This window comes from Lacerta agilis, chromosome 4, assembly GCF_009819535.1.
Source record: "Lacerta agilis isolate rLacAgi1 chromosome 4, rLacAgi1.pri, whole genome shotgun sequence".
In the NCBI taxonomy this organism is placed as follows: Eukaryota; Metazoa; Chordata; class Lepidosauria; order Squamata; family Lacertidae; genus Lacerta; species Lacerta agilis.
The window spans coordinates 62816087-62839315 of record NC_046315.1 but is presented as its reverse complement, the minus strand read 5'-3'; the positions used below and the strand labels follow the sequence as shown (position 1 = coordinate 62839315).

General features: G+C 39.7%; 1 protein-coding gene across 6 annotated transcripts in view; it reads right to left on the bottom strand.

Annotated features, from left to right (window-relative positions):
• The window catches only part of MAP3K15 (mitogen-activated protein kinase kinase kinase 15), a 69371-nt gene that overhangs the window by 7883 nt on the left and 38259 nt on the right, over nucleotides 1-23229 (bottom strand). For all 6 annotated transcript variants that reach the window (XM_033147298.1, XM_033147299.1, XM_033147300.1 and 3 more), the window contains 12 exons: nucleotides 20344-20514; nucleotides 18862-18974; nucleotides 17875-18034; nucleotides 17454-17604; nucleotides 16510-16617; nucleotides 15012-15061; nucleotides 12187-12282; nucleotides 11268-11355; nucleotides 6884-7017; nucleotides 5564-5691; nucleotides 2734-2864; nucleotides 2471-2576 (listed from right to left, as the gene is read on the bottom strand). In XM_033147298.1, coding sequence (XP_033003189.1) covers nucleotides 2471-2576; nucleotides 2734-2864; nucleotides 5564-5691; nucleotides 6884-7017; nucleotides 11268-11355; nucleotides 12187-12282; nucleotides 15012-15061; nucleotides 16510-16617; nucleotides 17454-17604; nucleotides 17875-18034; nucleotides 18862-18974; nucleotides 20344-20514 — 1436 coding nt within the window. The remainder of the gene's footprint in view (nucleotides 1-2470; nucleotides 2577-2733; nucleotides 2865-5563; nucleotides 5692-6883; nucleotides 7018-11267; nucleotides 11356-12186; nucleotides 12283-15011; nucleotides 15062-16509; nucleotides 16618-17453; nucleotides 17605-17874; nucleotides 18035-18861; nucleotides 18975-20343; nucleotides 20515-23229) is intronic.

The window sequence follows — 23229 nt, the reverse complement described above, 5'->3', positions numbered from 1 at the left end:
TCCGGAATGGAACCCCCACATAAGCTGGGATTCCCCTGTACTAGTTTTTGCAGTATCACTAACAAAGTTATGTAAATTGTTCCCCTTAAATTAATGAAGAACTTTTTACAACACAACCATACGCAGCATCTATTCAGAAGGCCCTCTGGGTTCAACTGGGCTTAGGTACAAACTGCAGCCTTTTTATTATATGCATATCCTGTATTATATCATGTATAATATGGAGCTGTCAAAGATATCCCACAGACATTCCTGACCAGAAGCAAACCTTAAGTAAAGCTACAGCATTTTGTATTCTCAGAAAAGTAGAAAGGAGAACTCTTGAATGCAAAGGAGAAAGTGAAGGTTAAGAACAAGCTAAAAGCATTCTTGTACATTGGGGTAATTTTAATCTGTTTTAGTATTTTAACTTTTGCATGTTTTAAAGTATAGTTGTGAATTTTTCTTAATTTTACTTTTTATCTTTTGTAAACTGCTTTGAACTTTTTTGCAATCAAGCAGAGAGAGAAATAATTAATGGAAAGTTTGACAAATGTTACTGGGATGGATAATCGTAGACAGAAATTACATTTTGCAGTTATTCATTATTAAAGGAGAAGTTGCTTATACTATTTACAGCTCTGTTCTTTGCTAGACTATCACTTTTGGGGATGACTGAAGCATTCTCTCTGCCTCTCCAAAAACATTTGATTTGATTTCCCCATGTACACATTAAAATGCAGGCAATAAATGTATTGGTTTTGGACCAAGCTTTACTGATATATTTTTGTATATAAGCAACAGACAAACAAAACATTGATCTGAAATCTGTAAGCAAGAAAGACTTATTACTGAACTTTCCAAGTACAATACATTCTACTTATATAAAGAAGATTCTGTACATATATACTCACTATGCAAACAATACCTATTACCCAAAAGACTTGAATACAGAATAATCTTAATTAATGTAACAAGTAATAGTCATATATAATTACAAGTAAAGCAAAAGCAATAGGCATTGCCATCTTATCTTGCTCAAATAAACTCTGCAGCTTTGCAACAATTGCATGTTTGGACATTAGGGTTGTCACGCTCCTCATTAGTGATAAAGATTCGTGGAAATGATTAGAAGTATCTAAAAGGGGTGGGGAACCTTTTTTAGACAGAGGATGACACTAGGAAACCTGGGGTCACATGCCAGCAGTTGATACAGCAAAGAACATAATTTTTATCCTCTTACACTACATATTAGAAAGCAGCCTTATTAAAGAAGAAAAGGGGGGGGGGAATGATAACGTAATGTTTTAGTGTTGTGCATTCATTTTTCTTTATTGAAAGATAAAAATAATTCAGTGGAAAACAAAGCAAGAAGTGTTCTTGTTTCGTACTGGATAAATGATGCAATCCTAAGCACACTTGCATGAAAACAAGTCCAAATTATGGTTAGGGTGAAACTGAGAGACTGAAGGCCCTTTTAGACTGGTGGTTTTTTGTGGCTGCAATATGTCACTGACACAGTAATAGCGCATTAGTTAGGAATTTATGCTAGCCCATCCACACATAATTTACAGGCACAAATGGTGCTGAAAAGTAATGATTGTATATAATCACCCTGATAACTTCACCAGTGTAAATCATGACAAATCGCCTGGAGGAACTCTGAGTACTTACAGCAGGAGATGCCACAAAATCAGAAAATCTAATGTGGTTTTACAAAAACCAGAAAGGCTTTGAACCTACAGGAAGACCAAAGCGAGCTGATGTGCAATCCCATTTGAACTCCCCCAAAGCAATCTGTCTCTGCAATCTCGTTTGCAGCATTGGCAGACTGCACAGACAACATGACAATCTGGGCAAGCATCACCTCGGATAGTTCCTGTAGGCTATGCACTTTGTACTATCTATATCAGCTAATTAAGGTTTTATAACATTTAACTATTGTATTTACTGTTACTGTGCAGGCAAATCTTCACAACAGAACTGGGTGGAGGCAAGGAAGCAGCTTCTAACTATGAGCACAAAAGCTGCATTCAGACGTGGATTTCATACTGTTAGTTTTACTGGTTATAGTGCTAGTGCTTCTGTTCCTATTTCTAACTTTCCTTTTACACTAACACCTTTTTGTGTTATAGACCTGTGACTCTTTGAATAAGATACTATACCATGTCATGCAAAATTTTAAATGGCGGAAAAGAAATATATGCCAAGATACAGCCCCCAATTTTGCCAATACAGTAACTCAATTTTCCGAGTTAGTGGGGTTGCAAATGGATTATTTTTTCTGGAAATAACTGACATGGTAAGAAGCATGGAAGTTCCACTAGATTTCCTGAAGTGACTTTTACCTTGTGTAAGAGCTCGCATAAAAAGCGAAAACAAACACACATATAAGAAAACATCGTGAAGGTGGAATAAAATGCCATTTGAGTGTAGCCTAATTCTAACCACAGAAGATTATTAAAAAAGAAAAAGTTGTTTCTGTTCTTACCTGTAAATGTCTCTGTACATGGATTCACTCCTGCAAGGCGCTTGGAGGTCCCAAAATCAGAAATCTTTACTACTCCACTGTATGTGTTCACTAAAACATTGTCTCCCTTAAATAAACATAAAGAGTAAACAAATTACCAGAAACTTTAGTTATCAGGGATTTTATGAAGCCTTTCTAAAAGAGCAACTTGAACTAGTGGTATCTTAAACCCTGCATTTCTGTAACATACAATTAAAAATATAAGGAAGCATGCATATGCTCACTTTTATGTCTCTGTGGACAATCTGGTTCTCATGGAGATACTTCAGGCCCTCTAGGATTTGCTTGGTGTAAAACTTAATTGTGGGTTCTTTCATTGGTCCCCATTTTGATCTTAGTAATGCAGAAAGACTTCCTGGGTTTAGGCAGAAAATACAGGATAAAAAATTATTCTGTCCAGGGTATCAAGGCCTGTAATCATTGAATCCTCAGTACTGCACATATGTAAAATCCCATGCAGTTACCTGGGATTGAACACGCACACTTCCTGTATTGGACAATATGTGACTAGCTGCTGAGTAAACATGCACAGAATTGAGTCACACACTTTGTTAACTCTGAGCCAAACTCATATGCCCCATTATACACAGAAATAAAAGAGCAAATACTGTGCACTTACACAGCGTATGGCATATATCTAAAGAGATAATTCTAGGAAGTAGAGACAGAGTAATCTCAAATCTGTCAGCATTCTGAGGCTAGGTTTGAAGTCACAGTAAACCACAGTTAATGATTTACCATGAATGAACAGGTGGGGTCCTGCTTCCCTCTTCCACTAGCAAAGAGTGGAATCAACAAACCACAACCCCTGGCTTAGCTGAACTGGAGATCATGGTTTGCTTCACCGACACAAACCATGAAGTCAAAGCTTGCTCTTGGCTTCCCAATTGTGGTTTGTTTGAGTGAAAATGCTAAGCCAGAGATTGTTATTCACACCAGGGGAGCAGTGAATCAGGAGTGATCCCGAGGTTCATGGGTAAACTATTAACTACGGCTTACCATTGCATGTGAAGTGGGCCTGAATGTTGTCAGTCTATTAAAGGATCCATTCTAGCATGCCCTCTAAGACTGCAGGAAATTTACTGAAGCCTTTTCTTGGGAACAAAGGAACCTGCCTTATAGAGAGTTAGACCATTGTTTCCTCTAGCTCAGGATTCTCAACATTGACTAGTAGCAGCTCTCTAGGCAAAGCCCTTTTCCCTTCTCTGCATGGAGATGACAGGGATCAAACCTATGCATGCAAAGTATAAGCTATGAGCTTTCCCCTGGGTCCATGATAAAAAAAAGATACCCCGTAAACACTGTAAAACTCATTCATTCTTACATCAGGAATATGAATATGGGAAGCAACCAAAAGGATCTGCAGAAAGTAAGATCAGGTAAAAAGGGCATAAAACAGAATCATTAATAAATCCCCTCAAAAATGTTTTTCAGTATATGTTCTGTTTGAGCTGAGACTCAACACATCATCTTTTTCAATTTGTGCATATCTCTGGCAAAGGACCATCTTGCCCTGAGGGGAGTGAGAAGCAGCAGTAAAACAAGTGTTTTTCCCCCTCCCTTTATAGCTTTAAAAAAATAAAAATAAAAATAAGTGCTATCTCATGTAAACCGCTTGCAGCTTTTCCTGAACAGCTGTATATAAATACCGAAGAAGAAGAAGAAAAAGAAGAAGAATAATTTGGATTTGATATCCCGCTTTATCACTACCCGAAGGAGTCTCAAAGTGGCTAACATTCTCCTTTCCCTTCCTCCCCCACAACAAACACTCTGTGAGGTGAGTGGGGCTGAGAGACTTTAAAGAAGTGTGACTAGCCCAAGGTCACCCAGCAGCTGCATGTGGAGGAGCGGAGACGCGAACCCGTTTCCCCAGATTACGAGTCTACCACTCTTAACCACTACACCACACTGGCTCTCAGTGAGAAACTATCCAATTAAGTGGGCCTTATTAGATGATTGTATGTTCCCAACCATCTGATGTGACCTTATCTTTCTTTTCTTTCTCTGTATGCTTGTTAAGAATACAATCTTCTCTCATTTCACTTGTATCTTTCCCCCTACCACTGGAATGCCCTTCCACCTGAGACATCCAGGTCTCTTCTGGTATAGTGGCGCCCGCCCTGTGGAACACCCTCCCATCAGATGTCAAGGAAATAAGCAAGTATCCTATTTTTAAAAAACATCTGAAGGCAGCCCTGTTTAGCAAAGTTTTTAATATTTAATGCTGTATTGTTTTTAATACTCGATTGGGAGCCGCCCAGAGTGGTTGGGAAAACTCAGCCAGATGGGCGGGGTATTAAAATTTATTTAAGTGCTATTTTTATATATATATATAAAAACTGGTACAATGGTGAATGGTTTTAGGTGCTTTATAAATAATTATGATAGAAAGAACAGAGAGAAGAGTTTCTGAACCTAACAGTTATCTCCAGGAATCAGTGTGAGGCCTGTGTTTGTGCCTGTAACTAATTACAGTCAACATAAAAATGCTATTTATGTGAGACTAAATTGCACCAGAATTTGAATATACAGCCTTGATTCAGGAAGCAGTATGTGTATGGATTGGGTTCATGCTGATTTAATTACAGACAGTCTAAAGTCTACAGAGGTTTGAGATATGAATCATTCTACCCTGAACGTTAGGTTTTACTCTGATTTATAAGTTCGCATATTACAGGGATGGCTCAGTCAATACAGCATGAGTTTCTTTATGTCAGGGTTGTGGGTTCGAGCCCACATTGGGCAAAATATCCATGCATTGCAGGGGGTTAAACTAGATTAGAAATAGAAATAGAAATAGAAATACTTTATTGTCACTTGTGGTCCTTTCTAACTCTACAATTCTTTTATTCTAAACCTTGGGTTGGTGTGAATGTGTGAGCTGCTGGAGAGGAGCTCACAGCCATTTTATTCCTCCTTGGTCCTTTCTGCTGCCACACCAAACTTAACTAAGGTTTGGTTTAGTGTATTCTAAAGCCAAGGTTTGGCTTAGCATGGCGTGTGAACCAGATCATAGCAAGGTGTCATATGAGGTGAAAATAGTAAGATACAAACCTCCAGGCACCTGTTCCATGAAGATTTTAATATATCCATCTTCAGAAACAGAACCAAGATACTGGACAATATTCCGGTGCTTCAAATACTTGTGGAGGGCTATTTCTTCATGCAGTGGCTGAGAATATCTGTCAATGAAGAACAACTGAAGCTTATAAAAATCAGAAAACATACGAACCTAAAATTTCCATGCCACCCACCTAAAGATTGAACTTATAAATTGGTAGGTTGAAGGTCCACAGAAAGGATGGAATAACAATGTAAGATAATTAAAAAGCCCCAATATGGTCAAAATCACCTCAACAAACATATAGCATGCAGTGAAAATATATCCTCAGCCAGAGCTGGTAGGCAGAATCTATAGTAGCATTGTTTGCATCTACTGTCTTGAGAGACAATAGTGTGCCTTCAGGGGTGCCTTCAAGTCAAACCTCTGCATTTGCAGCACTGAAGTGACCTCCCCAGGGCACAAGTCTGCGCAGTGTGTATGGAGGTCCTGGGATGCCTAGACAACTAGACACACGCCCCTCAGCCTTGCTGATGTGATCCAAAGGAAGGCAGAGCAATACATTTGGCACCAGCTTGGCTGCAGGAATTGCCGCAAGGAGGAGTACAAGGCGCCATCCAACTGTCCTGGGGACTCCACTCCGGAATTGGGTAGGGTTTACTCCTTAGCCTTTTCTTCTCCCCAAAATATCCCACAAGGCAGCAAAGATTTAGGATCAGAGATCCTGGGCTACCTTCCCAGGTTGACAAGACCCATCTTCCCCTCACTTCCCTCTACAGCAAATACAGAAACCGCCTTCTTGACCGCTATTGGTCTTGTCGGCTCAATCAACCACAGCCTGTCTTCACAAGCAGGGGAAATCCCTAACTCACCAAGGGTTTGAGACCCATTGGCTACTGTTCACCTGGTTTAGCTGGCTATTCCTGGGGTGTGGCCACTGTCGCATACAAACCGCTTCTAGGAGCCTCCGGTGAGAGCTGAGAGCAGGGTGGGGCCAAAGGTGGATAAACAACCAACCCCAGAAGAAGCATGTGTCCCCCAGCAGAGCTACTACGCCTCCCCTAACACCCTCCAGCATATACCTTAGCATAAAGCAGTGGTAACCACAGTGGGTTGGGATAGTTGCAGTTGCTTCTTTGCTTCTTTGTCTGTGAATGACTTATACATTGAATAATGAATGATGTAAGACCAAATTAGGCTAAGCACATTTCATACTTATATCTGAACTTCAAAAGATTACTCTTCCTCAGGACTAAAATGAATTACCCCCCCCCCCCATATTTATTGTGTAAGAAGAAAATATCAAGACTCACCTGCTGTCTCTCTCTGGTATTTCTTTGATGGCTATTCGGACCTGATTGCTAAGATCTCTTCCAGCATAAACTATCCCGTAGGTTCCTTTGCCTAACACTACTCTGTCTCCATTCTCATCATAGTCATACTCATACTGAAAGCAGAAACAGAATTCAGCTCTCAGACACAAAAAACACAATATCACAACCACCAAACAGATTTTAACGTATGCCATTAGCAATGTATTTCCCTAAAGATCAACAGCTCTAGTAGAAATTAAAGAGCAAGTGTTTTTTTATAATGTTTGCAGGCAACTGTGGTGCGAGATGAACCTACAAAGACTACTTTTGTCTTATAGAAGAACTACAATGTTCTAATTAACAGGTACTGATTTTTTTTAAAAATCAATTCTTTAAACATTATATAAGCAGCTGCCCATCAGAATAATATGCGACATAAGAGGAATACCTCACAAGTAATTGATTCTTTAATAAAGGGATGTGTCTTTTTAAAACTGAGTGAAGAATACATAATGGGAACAAATAGCGTAAAACAGAAGATAATGTAAATGGGGGCAGGTGGGCAAGTACTGTAAACCAGACTCCTTACAAGTATGTACAAATCTTCTGTCAGTAAGTCCTTGAAATTCTTCCACGGTTCATTTTGAAAGTGATTGCCAAGCTTCCTGTTTCCACACAGAGTACTCCAGGGTGGTATTTGTACACCCTAACATAACCTGCCCACTAACTTAGTTCAACCTTTCAAACAGTTTCATTTTTCATGCTTCAGCAGTTCACAGTTCATCGTCCTGTGCTGTTATGTGATATGTGCTATTACCCAAAATGACACAACCAGAACCTGTTAATGTTTTTTTTAGCACACCCATATTTCACAGCTATGAAACAGTATTCAACTGATAGAGGTAGCTTCAGGACAGCAACCAGATTTACAAAATGTTAGCCTGAATATCATTGATAGCACATTTCTAACAGAGCAGTTGTTTACCCAGAATAAGTCCTACTGTGTTCACTGTGGCTTACTCTTAGATAAGCATGAATAGGATCACAGGCTTTGCATGCACAAAATATCTGAAGATAAACATTTCAGTGCAATGGGCAATTCCACAATCTATTTATTCTAATGACTTCATTTTAAAGCAAATTCAAATTGAGAAGTGGGAGGAAGACAGAAAGAAATAATAATTGTATGCCCTTGCATACAAATGTTACTTTTGAACAAAGAAGGAGAGTTCACCGATTTTCTAAATGATGTGCACACTGATGTCAAAGAGCTGTTCAAATTAGAGGATTTTCATTGACATCTGCCTCTAAAGTATAGACATGCAGATCAGCTAATTTCCACTTAGTCCAGAGAAACCCAAAACATAGCCTTGGCTTCTCTGATATTTGCTAACTAATGTCTCCTTTTAGGCTGCAGATATATTGGAATGCTACCTAGAAGCATCCTATATTACTCAACTCTCAAGTATTACTTGATCCAAAGCACTGAGGCATTTCAAACTTTATGCTTTTGTTGTTTTTCTTGAACATTTCAAATAAATGTTATGTTATCCCCTTGAGCATGCAAGTTGTGGGTTAATAAACATTTAAAACAAACAAACCCAACCCACTCTTAATGTGGGAATAATGGGAACAAAGTTTCATGGCATGTCTGGTTGAACTTATGTATCTCTGTGACAATCTTCTTCTTCCCTATTTTATCCACTAGGCTTACATGTAAAACAATAACTAGAGTTGCGAAATATGCCTCACTTGTAATGCAACTTTTGATCCCTTTGTAACTCGATTTTATAAGGACTGGATTTGGGACATTATACATGGAAAGCTGACAACTCTACCACTAACGTGTCCCCTCTCGTTGCTATTTATGAATTTAGTGCCCTACACTGTTTTCAAATTAATATGTCTAATCATTCATGACAAAGCTCTCACATAAGGGTGATTCTGTCTTTTCTCAGGTACCAACACATTGTCAAATGGACTGTGGGGATAGAATAATTAAATGCTATTAGTTCAGTACACAATTATCCATTATCATGTATGAAAATCGTAATTGTACAAACAAGCAGCGGGGAAAAGTACTTTTCTAATCCGTAATTCCAGTAAGCAATTGTGAAAATCAGAGATTCGTATAACTGCCATACTATTTGGATGAAAAGCTTTAGGTGTGTAACTCTCAAACTATGTTAATAATGTGATTTTCAATACATTTCAAGCTCCATTCCACAAAACTCCCAACATGCTTCTTACAAAATATTTTACATTGCTCATACAAACAAGAGTTCTGAGTAGCAATAATAAACACATAATATGTGAAAATATCAAGTATATTAAACATTATTATAGAGGAAAGATATTTCCTCCTGTATCTGATGCTTAGATATTGGATTCTAATACTAAGTACTTGGGAAAGGGGATTATTATTCAGATAATAGGCTTAATAGCATCCAAAAAGGTTGCATTATGCAGGTGTTTTTTAAACAACAGGTGGATGAATAGGCTTGGGCTACACAAACAAGAAAACATTATTTACAAAAACCTACAGTTTATTTGCTGAGTTTCACTTATCCATAAATAAAAATGTTTTCACATGATGTTCTCTTCCTGAATTTTCCACATTTGCTTAATTTATGTAATTGTAGTATACGCATCTGTGCCATATTTACATCATTTTAAAAACATTTTCAGGGGCATGTGAAAACTCGGTGAGCACAGAATTCTGATAAACTGTCACCTATCACATGACTGTTTCTGCCTGCTGTAGTTGTGGCAGATTGCCGTCAGCTTAAGTGGCTGCCATGCTCATAAGGGTCACGCAAAGAGTTCCTGAGATGTGACCCCCAGCTGTCACCACTTCCTTGATAGTTGACAGGACATTTTCAGAGTCAGAAAAGGACAGTTGGCCAGGCTTTCTCCTAGGGCCTCATGCATTATAAAACATCGAGAAAGCCAGTGTCTTATGACTTTTCCGTACTTACAATACATATTGGCATAGTTGCTGTTGATCCGACATTTTTAGGAGTGAATTTGTAGCTGACTGTCCACACCTCTGGTCACATGTTGCTGTTATTAGACAGTGAGTGAGTGCTGGGTTTACACTAATGGTAGATTGTGCCCATGTTGATAAAAGTTCTGTAGTGTTAGTTAGATCCTTTATGTGCCCTTGTGTTCTTCTAACCCAGGCATCCCCAAACTTCAGCCCTCCAGATGTTTTGGACTACAATTCCCATCATCCCTGACCACTGTTCCTGTTAGTGATCATGGGAGTTGTAGGCCAAAACATCTGGAGACCGCAGTTTGGGGGTGCCTGTTCTAACCAATAAATGTTGGCAGTTATGAGCATGTGCATGCAGACAGCACTTCAGCATGTTATTGTTTCTATTTAATGCCTAGTATTTCAGAATTCTGGGACGCAGGTGGCGCTGTGGTCTAAACCACAGAGCCTAGGGCTTGCCGATCAGAAGGTCGGCGGTTCAAATCCCTGCAATGGGGTGAGCTCCCATTGCTCGGTCCCAGCTCCTGCCCACCTAGCACTTTGAAAGCACATCAAAGTGCAAGTAGATAAATAGGTACTGCTCCAGTGGGAAGGTAAACGGCGTTTCCGTGCACTGCTCTGGTTTCACCAGAAGCGGCTTAGTCATGCTGGCCACATGACCTGGAAAAACCGCAAGCCCAGAGTCATTCGTGACTGGACTTAACTGTCAGGGGTCCTTTACCTTTACCTTTATTCCAGAATTCTAACCTTGTAGAAGCACAGTAGATTAGAAAACGGACTACTTGCCTGCCTGAGCTAGGGCAAACCTGGTTATTTTGCCTGCAGCTAACAATTGCTGTCACAGGCAGTACTTCAACTCAGGACCATTGTCTCTACCTCTTGCCTGAACTGAGCTTGCAAACTGACAGCTTGTGCTGGTGAGAGGGAAATGGTGCAAAACAGAACCAACCAATCTCCATCCCTTCCATGCAGAAACTAAGACGATGCTTCGACACATGCCACACCAATGAAAATATTGAGTATCCATCTGGATCTTTCACAAAAATCTGGGTGTTTTTTTGCAGTAGAAGAAGAAGCAGCAGGTTTTTGAGTACGTTACTCTGGAATACTAGCTAAATAATGACGACATTGTGTGGCAGCATGCCAAAAAACCCAAGAGCGCCAGCAACTATAGCACTATAAATGGTAAATGTGGAAAGCTTCATACTGCCTTATTGAACAATGTTTTAGCTGCAAAGTTTTAGTTGTGCTGTTCCTATTTTTTTTTTAAAGTAGGTATTATTTCTTAAGGTATTAATATATTAAATTAATTAGAATAGGAATATGGAAAGCAAGTTCCTCCCCCATCCAAACAAAGATTTCTGTTTCTCCTCAGTCAACATTACTTACTTCCAACGTGTCCCCATCAATCTCTCCTTCCAGTTCCAGAGTACTTCCTACAGCATCTGTTAAAATCTCTTTAACCAGACTACAAAATCTGTAAGCAATGTACACCGCACAATTAAAGGCAAAACAGTATCTTGCTTATCTGCTCAAATGTATGATACTTATGATTCATGTGCAATGCAAAACAATACATCTGCCAACATTCCTTTTCCTCTTCAAAATCACTATTGCCTCATGCTGTTGTGCTATTCTTATGCTACAGCTTTTTTTTTTAATGGATACTGAAACCCCTTATAAATTTATCCCTTATAAATCTGTAATTCAAATGTAACTTTTGGACTGTTTTAATTACTTTAAATCAACGTTAGCCCAATACATTTTTCTGCCTGAAATGGATTCCAAATGATGTCCTCCATCCCAGTTCAAGGACCAACACTTTCACCATGTTGTTAATTCCTACCTTCACATATCCTGATCATACTAAACAAATTAAGATCAATTTAACCTGTGATATGGTAGGGACTTTATAAATGAACCTTTACAAAGCACAGGAAAGAAAGGAATGAAGAAAACAAATATGAGGACCAATATCCAACTGCATAAGCAAATGCAACAGGCACCTCCCTCTTCCACAGTATTCCAGAGCAAAGTGTCTTGTATGTGCAGTATTTGCACTGAATATCATGCAGTAGTTTGTGTGGCCACAAACAGGTGGCGCTGCAAACCACAACGTGACGACAGACTTCTGAGAACTGTTCACTTGCTGCTGGGCTATCACAGCAGCATTGGAGGGTGAAGAGGAGGGAGTTGGGTGGCCAAGGAAATGAAATGTTTGCGAAAATACTTCTGGGTTTACAAGGTATCCCCCAACTCTTGCATGTCTCATTTTGATAGATAGGGAAAGCAATGCAAAACTTCTCACCTACTACACTGGTTCTCTGTAGAAAAGTAGATCTGAAAGTCATCAGAGTTGTCGTGGACATACAGAAAACAACACCGTTCGTCAAATTTAGATATGCTGTGGAAAAAGAATTACAATAAAGTTGTGCTAAGCACAAGTGGCATGGATGGGGGGCAGAGGTATGAAGATGAAGGAACAAATGGAGGAGCTCAGTTAGTCCTGTTTTGCTCGCACAGCAGTTCAGTTTTCCTTCTACCACTACAGAGTTTAGAGAATCAAAGAGAGACAACAGCACAGTTGTGGTTTTTTAAAGCCTGCTTCCAACAGGAAATGACAAGCAATACAATTTGGGTGCCATTTATGAATAAAAAGAGGAAATGATGATAAAAATGTGCAGAACAGATCACCAGGACAATGGAAACAATAGTCAGTCTGCATAGCAGAAGAAGTTAAGATAGGTGACCTTCAAAAAAACCAAATAAATGTATTGCCAGGGTGTTAATCATTCATTCATTCACTTATTTAGTTAGCGCCATTCCAATGAAGCATCTCAAAATAAATTATCACCAGTATAAACAGATATAAAACAATTTCTTTTATAATAACAATTTAAACAATTTCATATATAAAAACCATTTCGAATCCAATATAAATACAGGGTGAGATAAAAATCTCCCCCTTAAAAAGCCTGTTGAAAAAGGAAAGTCTTCAATAAGTGCCAAAAAGATAATAAAGACTGCCCCATTAGGATTTACAACAGTGTAAAACATAAATCACTAGCTCAGAACAAATAATTCATTGTTCTGCTTACTTTACTCTCTCAGGTTGATTACTAACACTCTTTTAAAGTCAGAATCGAACAAAAAGTAAAGATATTTTCAGATTCTGTATAATGAAAGTGCATCTAGCAGTTCTTGTAAGGGGAGTTATAATAGGAGAATAGCAGCATTACTTTCTCCCATGTCTCTGTTTATTTTTCAAATGACCTAAAATCCCTGCAATTCAAACTGCTGAAGTTTGCAGACAATGTTTGTCTAATACTATATTCACGAGGCAGAAAAAATCCATACCAGCCTAGATGAGAGAAAGGAGAAAGCAATGACAATTTTCAAAAGCCATGTAAGAAACACTAATCAATAGCCATCCAGTTTCCAATTTGCCAATCTAAATATAACGTTCTGTATAGAAATGTACGTGGAGAGAAAGATTAAACTCACTTTCTCACACTGCATCTTTCAATGGTGTAACTTCAGCAATATAAGGAACATGTTATTTGAAAGTGGTGCCATTAAAAAGCCATGAAAATATCAATTCAACAGGGGAGGGGGGAGGGAGACAAGAAGCAAAATATCCAAGCTACTATGCTGAGCAATGATTTAACTATATTATAGAGCCTGCACATTATGAAGAAATATTTAAGATGCCTCATGCTTAGTACTACAAAAGAGGGGTAAAGTCCTGCATGTAATTTGAAAGCATAGGAAAATCACAAGAAAAAAAGCTATCTTCATTACTCTCCCCAAGAACTAGCATTAGAATATACATATGACTTAAGGAAGACAACCTATTTTATTTTCTATAAAAATGTATTAACCTAATTTTCAGTCCCAAAACAGGGCCCCAATGGAATTAATCAAAGAAAACAACCAACAATAAAACAATGAAGCTCACTTAAAGATACAGCATGGCAGCAACAAAACCTGGGGGGGGGGGAACCTGCAGGAGTTCACAGTCAGATAGTGTTATACAAACAAGGCTTTTAGATGATGACAGAGGCAGGCAGCCAACTGAACCAACCAAAGCAGGTAGCTCCAGAGGAAACGGAGGGAACGGACAAAGCCAAACCAGGGCCAGGTGAGCACCACCGCCATTTGCATGCAGGGCGTTGGAGGAGGACGCGTTTCCTTTTGTCGGTGTCTACTGGGACCTGGTACTGGAGCTGAAATGGGCCCACCCTTGGTGGTGGCAGGCCCGGTGCGGCGCTATTCTAGCCCTTTGCCTACCACATGCCGGTGCAGATGGAGATGCTCTTCAACCATGGCTTCCAGTGACTTGGGTTTGCCTCGCAGGCAGACGGGAGAAGGGGGTGGGTGGGTGGTCGATCAGCTTCAGAGGGAGCTGAGGGGCAGGCAGGTTTCCACAAAGGAATTGTGCCTTTTGTGCATCTAATACTTGGTGTATAGGTCCATTTGATCAGCACAGCAGTAGCCAGCCTGCTTCCCCCCAGATGCTGATGACTGCCAGCCACTGCCTCTCAGGGTTCATTGATCACTGAGCTGTAGAGTTAGAAGGGGTCCCGAGGGTCACACATAGTCCAACCCCCATCAATGCAGGGATCTCAGCTAAAGTACCCCTGACAGGTGTGCCAACTTGAATAAAACAGAGGGGTTCAGGTAAGCCCCACCCCCACATAATCGATCACATGACACAGCACACAAAAGTGTCCTCTTTTTTGCTCTTCAAAATGTGGCAACCCTAGGGGAAAGTCCACCTGTGGCATGACACCATACACAATAGGGACACCCTGCCAAAAAATGGGCATTCTATGCTATTGCTCTTTTATTGTGGAATGCCCTTCCCTTTGCCATGCTTGAAGCAGCAACCATTTGTTGCTTCAGATGTCATGTAAAGGATTCTTTAGGGATAAAGAACTAAGGAATATTTATACTATATTTCAAGGAAATAGCTTTCACATCTGGGGAGTTTGCTGAGATATAAAGGATACCCAAACTACATCATTTGCTAGGGTTGGTGGGAAAACACATATACATTCTTCACATATCCCTAAGGCAAAATGAGGCATGTAAGTAAAACAAAAACAAAAAAACCATTTCAAGGACACCAACCTTATTCCTCTAATAGAAGAAGCTGTAAAATTCCACTCATGAATCTGTTTCTGCAAATGGGTAAAAACACAGATTGTTTCAAAGCAAGATTACAAACCATTATCATTACATCACAAGGATGATCTCAGCGCAAAGTCTTTGGGCACCAATATTTTTCTCTGAGGTAGCATACAGCAATATTAACAAGATTGCTACTACCCCCTCCCCCGCAAAAAAGTAGCAAGATAAAGAAGGGGCCCAACACTAGGCCCCAACAGCAACACGTTACTCCTTGCCATTGCGGAACGAAAATGGTCTTCCTAAATTTCATGACACTCTGAATTTCCTTTCAGTTGAAAGTTTGATGTCCATCCTAATGGCATTATGCCTTAATGATACATCTGTGGAAATGGCTAGGCCCAGTGAATCCAAACATTTCCCTGAAAGGGTGTGTGTGTGTGTGTGTGTGGCTCCTTCAAGCCATGTCAGAAAGAATAAGCACAAAGTCATGAAGTATGCTGTGGCAAGCCTGCAGAAAAGCTTACCTAAACTGTCTACAGGACTACCTATTGGCTTCTCGTGTATGGCCATATATCTGAGAAGGATGCTCAGATTATCTGATCCACAGTCCTTGGTTCACTGATAAGCAAATATGTACATTAGCTAGAGCAAAAATAAGGACAATTTGATTGCTGGATTCCTGGACAGAGTGGGTTGAGAAGCAGTGTTACACTAGCGCTGAAGAATATCCATGTCATGTACTGTGTCATATAGAGTGTGTCATTTGTACAAAACCTAACATTTCTGTAACTCGAAAGTGAAGGGCTAAATCCTTGAAACCAATTCACAATCCTCCTATTTTCCTGCTGTAGATCTAAGAATGAAACCCATTCTCTCCCCACACACCCCCTCCCCACAAGGCTGATTTATCCTAATGAGAATTCTGGTATCAGAATTTTTATGAGCACCCCAAATTTCATAAGTTCTCAATGGAATGTGTGATACTGTAATAAAATAAACCAAAGAGCAGAAGTTTAAAACATCATGTATCTAATTCTGTGTAGCCCTGTTCAGGCTTTCAACCCAAAAGCATGGTAGTATGAAGTGTACAGAGACCAGGTGTGCAAACGCCCTGCACTTCCACTATACCCCTAACCTGCCCAATCACAGGGAGGCTTCCAAGCACATTCAGCTGAATTGGCTTACAAGCCTCCTTTAGATCTTCCCATTTGACACAGGAAGCTTGGAGGTGGAGTGTTTGTGCCTGCATGTGCTCACACGTGATCTCTGTCATGCTTTGTGTCCTCGTGCTTTCATGCTGAACAGCCGAAAAGAGTTAAGGCTGGCTCCCTGTTGTTAGTACCTCAGTTTTTCCATCTACGGGACAAAGAAGATACTTATGTGCATTGTGTAACATTTTTGTGAAGCCTCTTAAAAAAAAAGAGTTGTGTACAAAGAAGCCAAGATGTGATGATCAGAATTTCTAGAGAGAAAGAGGAAATTCACTAATTGGTCTTACCACTTCTGTCGGAGACACGTGCCAAAGGGAAACTGTTCTTTCTTCCGCTTCGTTGTTGATTGAAACATACGCAGGCTGGTATATCTTAGTTGGCTCTATCACCAATACCTCAACGAAGCACACACATGTTCAGTGATACCTAACTAGATCAGTGACACATCCTTACATCATCCAAATGCTAAGTACAAGGCTGTTATCCTAAAAGGCAGGAGTAGCCAACATGGCGGCCTTCAGACGTTGTGCATTACAAGTCACATCCATCCCAGCCAACATGGCCAATAGCCAGAGATGGTGGAAGTTGCAGTCCAACAACTCCTGGAGGACACAATGTTAGTTACATCTGAACTAGGGAGTAAGGCTCATTGAATGTGTGCTGAAAATTTGTTCACAATTAACACTGCGTTTTCTTCTTGGGTGTGGATCAAACTGTTTATTTAATCAGGTCTCATACAATTTCTTGTACCGTTTCTTTCTTGTATATTATTTTATTTTATTCATTTGCATTAGACTGCCTCTTGTATCAAACATCCATTTATGCTCAAGCCACTTGTGTACTGCTGTTGTTTTATTTTTTAAAAGACAATGAATTATATAGTGATACGATTACAGAACACATTTTTTCCTTAGAAACTTTCCCACTTCCACCAGGCCACCCTTACAGATCAGCAGCAAAAGCAGCAAGCAATAACTGCCACTGAAGTCCAGTGCCTACCAAACAGGACATGCCAGTTCTGTCCTACTTGGCAGAAAACACATGATTCTAGTTCGCATGGTAGCTCCTAACATCAGGCCACAATTTTCTGTTACTAATAGTGCAATTCTAAGCTTGTCTACTCAAAAGTAAACCCTAATTAGTTTAACTGGGCTTGCTCCTAGGCAAGTGTGTACAGGATTTTAGTCCAAATCAATCAGATATATAAGCTCTGCGCATTACATAGACTTACTGGGAATCTCAAGCCATTAGTTGTTTCTTTAGTTGCCTCAAAAATGATATCTAACCAGAAGTTCAGTCTCTCTTGTCTAGGAGAATGTTCTATGGTGAGTTTCTTGAACCGCTGTATTAACATCAGGTTCTGTACCAATGACTTCAGATACCTGAAACACATGCATACAATCAATGATTAAATAACCAAGAACAACATTATTTATTCTAAGTTAATGACACAACAAGTCTTTGCTAGAATATTAGAAGTCTACTTGAAAATCAGAAGTCCTGAAAATTAAAACATGGTTATTTAATCATCATGCAAAGAATGGTGATGATGCATGGAGCATTGGAGAACTTAATGAAGTCCAATGGGGTGTGGGGGTGAGGGCAGAGAGCATCAGATGTAACTACGCAAATTGTAACGTGATGATACATACCAAATGGGTGGTTTCAGTTTAAACAGCCTCTCTGCTGCTTGCACTGCTTTACCAATGTCATTGGCCAACATGCTTACACTGAAGAACTGCCCGACATCCCAGTAATTGTTCATTTTTTCCAAACTCCCTTTTCTTCCCAACAAACTGTTCAATCGCACACCTTGACAAATTCACATAAAAATAGTATGTTACAAGGGAACACAATGAAACTCAAAGACTGTAAAGATGATAATGTGTGTTGGTAATCATGGGAAGTATAACCTCTAAGAGTATTAGGGAGAGAAAAACCACACAAAGACATCAGTCTCTTATCCACAATAAGGGACACATTCATGCCATACATTTAAAACACTATGATATACTTTAAACAGCCATGGCTTCCTCCAAAGAATTCTGGAAACGCTAGTTTGTTAAGGGTGCCGAGAGTTGTTAGGAGACCCCCTATTCCCCTCTCATAGCTACAGTTTCCAGAGTTCCATCTGAAGAGGGACTGTTAAACCATTCTGTGAATTGTAACTCTGGAAAGGGAATGGGCATCTCCTAACAATTCTCAGCATGCTTAACAGACTACAGCTCCCAGAATTCTTTGGGAGAACCAATGGCTGTTTAAAGGTGGTATGATAATGCTTGAAATGTATGGAGTGAATATGGCCTAAATGTCATTGGTGGGAAAGAAATTGCATTCTTCATATGGTCAAAGATACTAGTAGTCATGGACCACTGCCCTTGCAGAAGTTCATTCTAGAAACAGGTGCTTACAACTGATGGCAAAACATTTGTGACATGCTTCACAGTGGGCTAAAACTACTATTCTTAAATACAGAATTCACTGCAACTTCAATTCAGAACAATGGATCCAAAGGTTCAGCTCCACAACTGGAAATTTCCTTCATTCAATGGAACCTTTGGATCCAACCCTTTATGTATCTGACAATAATTAATAACCCTGCTACTGCTGCAACAAGTTTTTGTTTTTGTGTTGTTCACCTATTTTCCTTAGTTCCATGGAGGTTTCAAACTGCTGCCCTGCAACAATCAGCAAGACTGCAAGGTTAATCCCAGAATACAGAGTTGACTGGAGCTCAAACCCTTTACGGTACCTGCAGAGACAAGATTTAACAAACTGGAGAAGATACTTCCAAGGAAAAACATTTGAAGTTTCTCAGATCACAATAAAGAAGGCATGCCAGCCATTGTTGCAAACTATGGAAATGTGAATGGATTTATTGTTGTTGTTCCAATTAATCTTATCTAGAAAGACAGGAGCTCATGATTTAATTGGGATTTAATTTTCTTCCCTCTCCCACAACATGAGAACTCTGGGTTAGCTGTGAACCTGATTAGCAGCAGATTCAGGACGACAGATAAAAGGATAGTTACAGGTGGGTAGCCGTGTTGGTCTGCCATAGTCGAAACAAAATAGGAAATTCTTTCCAGTAGCACCTTAGAGACCAACTGAGTTTGTTCTTGGTATGAGCTTTCGTGTGCATGCACACTTATCTGAAGAAGTGTGCATGCACACGAAAGCTCATACCAAGAACAAACTCAGTTGGTCTCTAAGGTGCTACTGGAAAGAATTTCCTATTTTGTTTCGAGATAAAAGGATGTTCTTTTTTCATGTAACAGATGGTCAATTTATGGAATTCACTGCCATCAAAAGTCATGATGACCAGTAGTCTAAACAGCTTTAAAGTCAGACAGGAAAGTTAAATTTATTTGCTTAAACTTAAGTCATCACAAAAAAACACAGAAAATCAAATTGAAAAATACAAACAGCATACTGGATCTCATTTTGTGTGAAAAATCCATTGGGCATCTAGAGCAAACACAGAAACCTTATATGTAATGGGCAGCATCCAATAATATCCACCTGCTTGCACAACAGAACCCACTTATGCAATGGGACTTCCTGTTTCTCTTCTTCCCCACTCCAGATCAGACTTTGAGAGCACATGGTAGAGGAGAGGACGTGAAGCCCTGCTGCACGAGTGAATACCCACAAGTGCTCCATTGGATCTCACTCAGTATCTTGATTCCTATCGACCAATAAATAATAGATTCTCTCTTTCCTGTTCAAAAAAGAATCTCTTTCAAAAAACTTTCTTTATGAGATTAATGTTTATAATACATACGAAGTATCTTCTCTCCAACCACAAATGCATCAACAAGAATTTAGAGGTATTCTTATCTTCCCTCTAAATATGCTCTGAGCATAGTCTGAAATTTCAAAACAGTAGCTTCCTCCTCATTGCAACCCTACTTTTGGAAGACTGTAATAAGATGTAACAGAATACTAAAATGGTAAGAATTGCATAGTTTGAAGATAATATCTAGATAATGAAAGGTCCTATTCTTAACTCCCATCCAACAGGAGGCTGGCTGGTAAGGAACTTGGTACTCCATGTGAAGTACTTTGCTTTCCATTTCATAATGACACAGATACGGTAAACACATTGCTACTCCTCTTACCATTCAATGGCTTTGTCCCGGCTGCTGGTGTCTTTACAGTCTGAATCAAGGAAAATGTCCTTGTAGATTCTCCCACACAAGCAGAACATGTCAGGTGCTGGGCGATCACATGTCTGCAAGACCTGCAGCATCACTTGCAGTGCCTTCCCCCGGTCACCTGTGTTGTTTCTTCTGAAATTCAGACAGAAAATCACATGAATAAGCTTGTGCAAAGAACCCATATTATTTGTAATCTAACACAATTTATAATTCTGTCAATATGCACTAAACTGGGATTTGCCAATGTGGTGCCCATGAGCACAATGGTCTTCGCCTGGTGCCCACAAAGCCTCTGAACTCTCACCCTCCCTGCACTGCCTCCTTTGTCATGAGAGTAGTTATCTCTCTCTCTCTCTCTCATAAAGCATATAAAGATGGAAAAGGAAGCTGGAAGAGTGATGCTCTTTCCCACTTCCTCTTCCAGCTCTATGTGCTCATATTAATTCTCCTGGATTTGACTTTTATCAAAATCCTTCATAAAGATTAAGTGTGTGCACATATTCTTTCTGTCCTAGGGGTTGAGGAAAAGCAGATCAAGGAAGAGAGAAGAGAAGAGAAGAGAAGTGAAGTGAAGTGACCAGAGTAGGTAGAAACAAAAACCAGATGTGCCCTCAGGTGAAAAAAGATGGCTGACTCCTACACTAAATACACACAATAATTTCACTAGGCAACCTTAGTATGAAACTGTGTATACAATTTCTACTGGAGCTTTCCAGAGCTCTAGATGTGACAATCTGGATAGATTTTACGCAAAACATATGCAACTACAGTGTACATTCTGTCTCTGCTCTTTTCCTCTATACACTGATAAGTCTTCGAAAATCATGTCCTCTGCCATCCCGAATTGCCAGAAGTCAGATGAGTAGCAGCTATATTCAAACTAACAGAACGATTCTTAATAGGGACAAATGTCAGGTTGTACACTTAGACGGGAAGAACCAGCTGCACAAATATAAGATTGAGGACACATGGCTTGCTAATAGTACATGTGAAAAGGAGCTAGGAGTCTTGGTGGACCACAAGCTTAACACAAGTCAACAGTGTGATGCAGCAGCAAAAACGGCTGCATCAATAGAAGAATAGTGTCCCAATCAAGGGAAGTAATAATCTCTCTCTAGTCTGCCTTGGTGAGACCACACCTGGAGTACTGTGTTTGGTTCTGGGCTCTGGGCACCACAGTTTAAGAAAGATATTCACATGCTGAAACGTGGGAGGGAAACAAAGATAATCAAGGGTCTGGAAACTAAGATTCCCTGTTGAGGGAGCTAGGTATGTTTAGTCTGTAAAAGAGGAGACTGGGAGGAGATATGCGAGCCATATTCAAATATCTGAAGGGTTGTCATATGGAAGATGGAGCAAGCTTGTTTTCTCCTGCTCTAGAGGCTAGGACCAGGACCACTATGCATTGAATCGGCAACAGCAGATGGCACTTTCAATTATCTACCCAAAATGGGGAAAAAACATCAGTTCTGGCTGGAAAACATTACTAGCTGTAAACATTTATCATACAATATAAGTACACGAAATGCAACCACACTATTTACAAATTACCTATGCTATGTTTTATTTGAAAATATTCAAAAGCAAACATTGCAGCACAAAGCTAGCTATGCTTAAGTAAGCAGAATAATTCCTTCCAATGATAAATTCAGACATGATGCAATTTTCAACCGACAAGGCAATTCTTGTTATGATAGCTTTAATACTGGATACAGAACTGCCCAAACACACAAATACTTTTCCCTACAGCGATGTACTTTGTTGTCATATGCTGTCAATATCAATGATTACACATTTAAAGCAACTTGATTAACCGGAGAAATAAAATATTCTCTTAAACATTAAAAAAATATAAACGGGGGGAAATCAAATACCAAAAAATGAACAGAACTATGCAAAACAACAGCATTGGCAGCAGAACAAAATAACTGAAATAGAAGCTGCACTCATGCTCCATGCCAGAGTAACCTCACCAGTACACACCACCACCTAAGGCAACACAGTGCCAAACACACAGCTGCATAACCACGTCCTCCCTCTCTCCCACCCAGGCAGGGCCTTGCTCTCTGCCATTTCAGTCTCTCATGCTTATCGTAATTAAGCAAAATTATAAAACACAAAAAGTTGGAACACAGAATCCCACTCTCAGCAGCAAAAACACAATTCCAGTTACCACCCAATATTGTAATACATCACTCACTTTCTCCTACTGGACAATAAATTCAACAATACAACATTAAAGAGGGAAGTGGTTAGTCTGGTGACCCTTAAGGGAAGACACCAAAGGGAAAATTAAAAGGCACTTATCCAGTGTCAGCCACTTATCCACTGCAGCAGCTGTCTTATCTAGCCTCTGGGCTGGACACGAGTCAACTAGCTGCAGCTGTTAAGAGTTGCAGGTGAGAAACAACAAAAGGTGAAAGCTGTGAGACTGATTTTGCATGGGGAGCTGCAACTCCCTCGCTACTCTGTGATCTGTTACTTGTGTGCTTCTCTCATACAAAATATTGCAACTCTTTAAAGAGGTTCCAGCTTTTGCGTGAACCTAAAAGCCCGAATTACATGACCATTATCTGAACGTAATGAACTAACTACCCAGTTTTCGGAACGCTGCCTCTACTTTATTTGGAAGGCTATGAAATGGGTGCACAAAAGCAGTAACTGTACCTATTCCTTGTTTATTATGAATGATACAAAAATAAAACTCAAAGCCTGTGCTACCAGGAGAAGGAAGGTATATACCAGCTGAAATTTAAAAAGAAGATAGCTATTTATCTACTCTCAAAAGGTGATTGAGTTCTTCCTGAACTCATGTTGACAGAAGAGTTTAAAATATTATAAAAAATT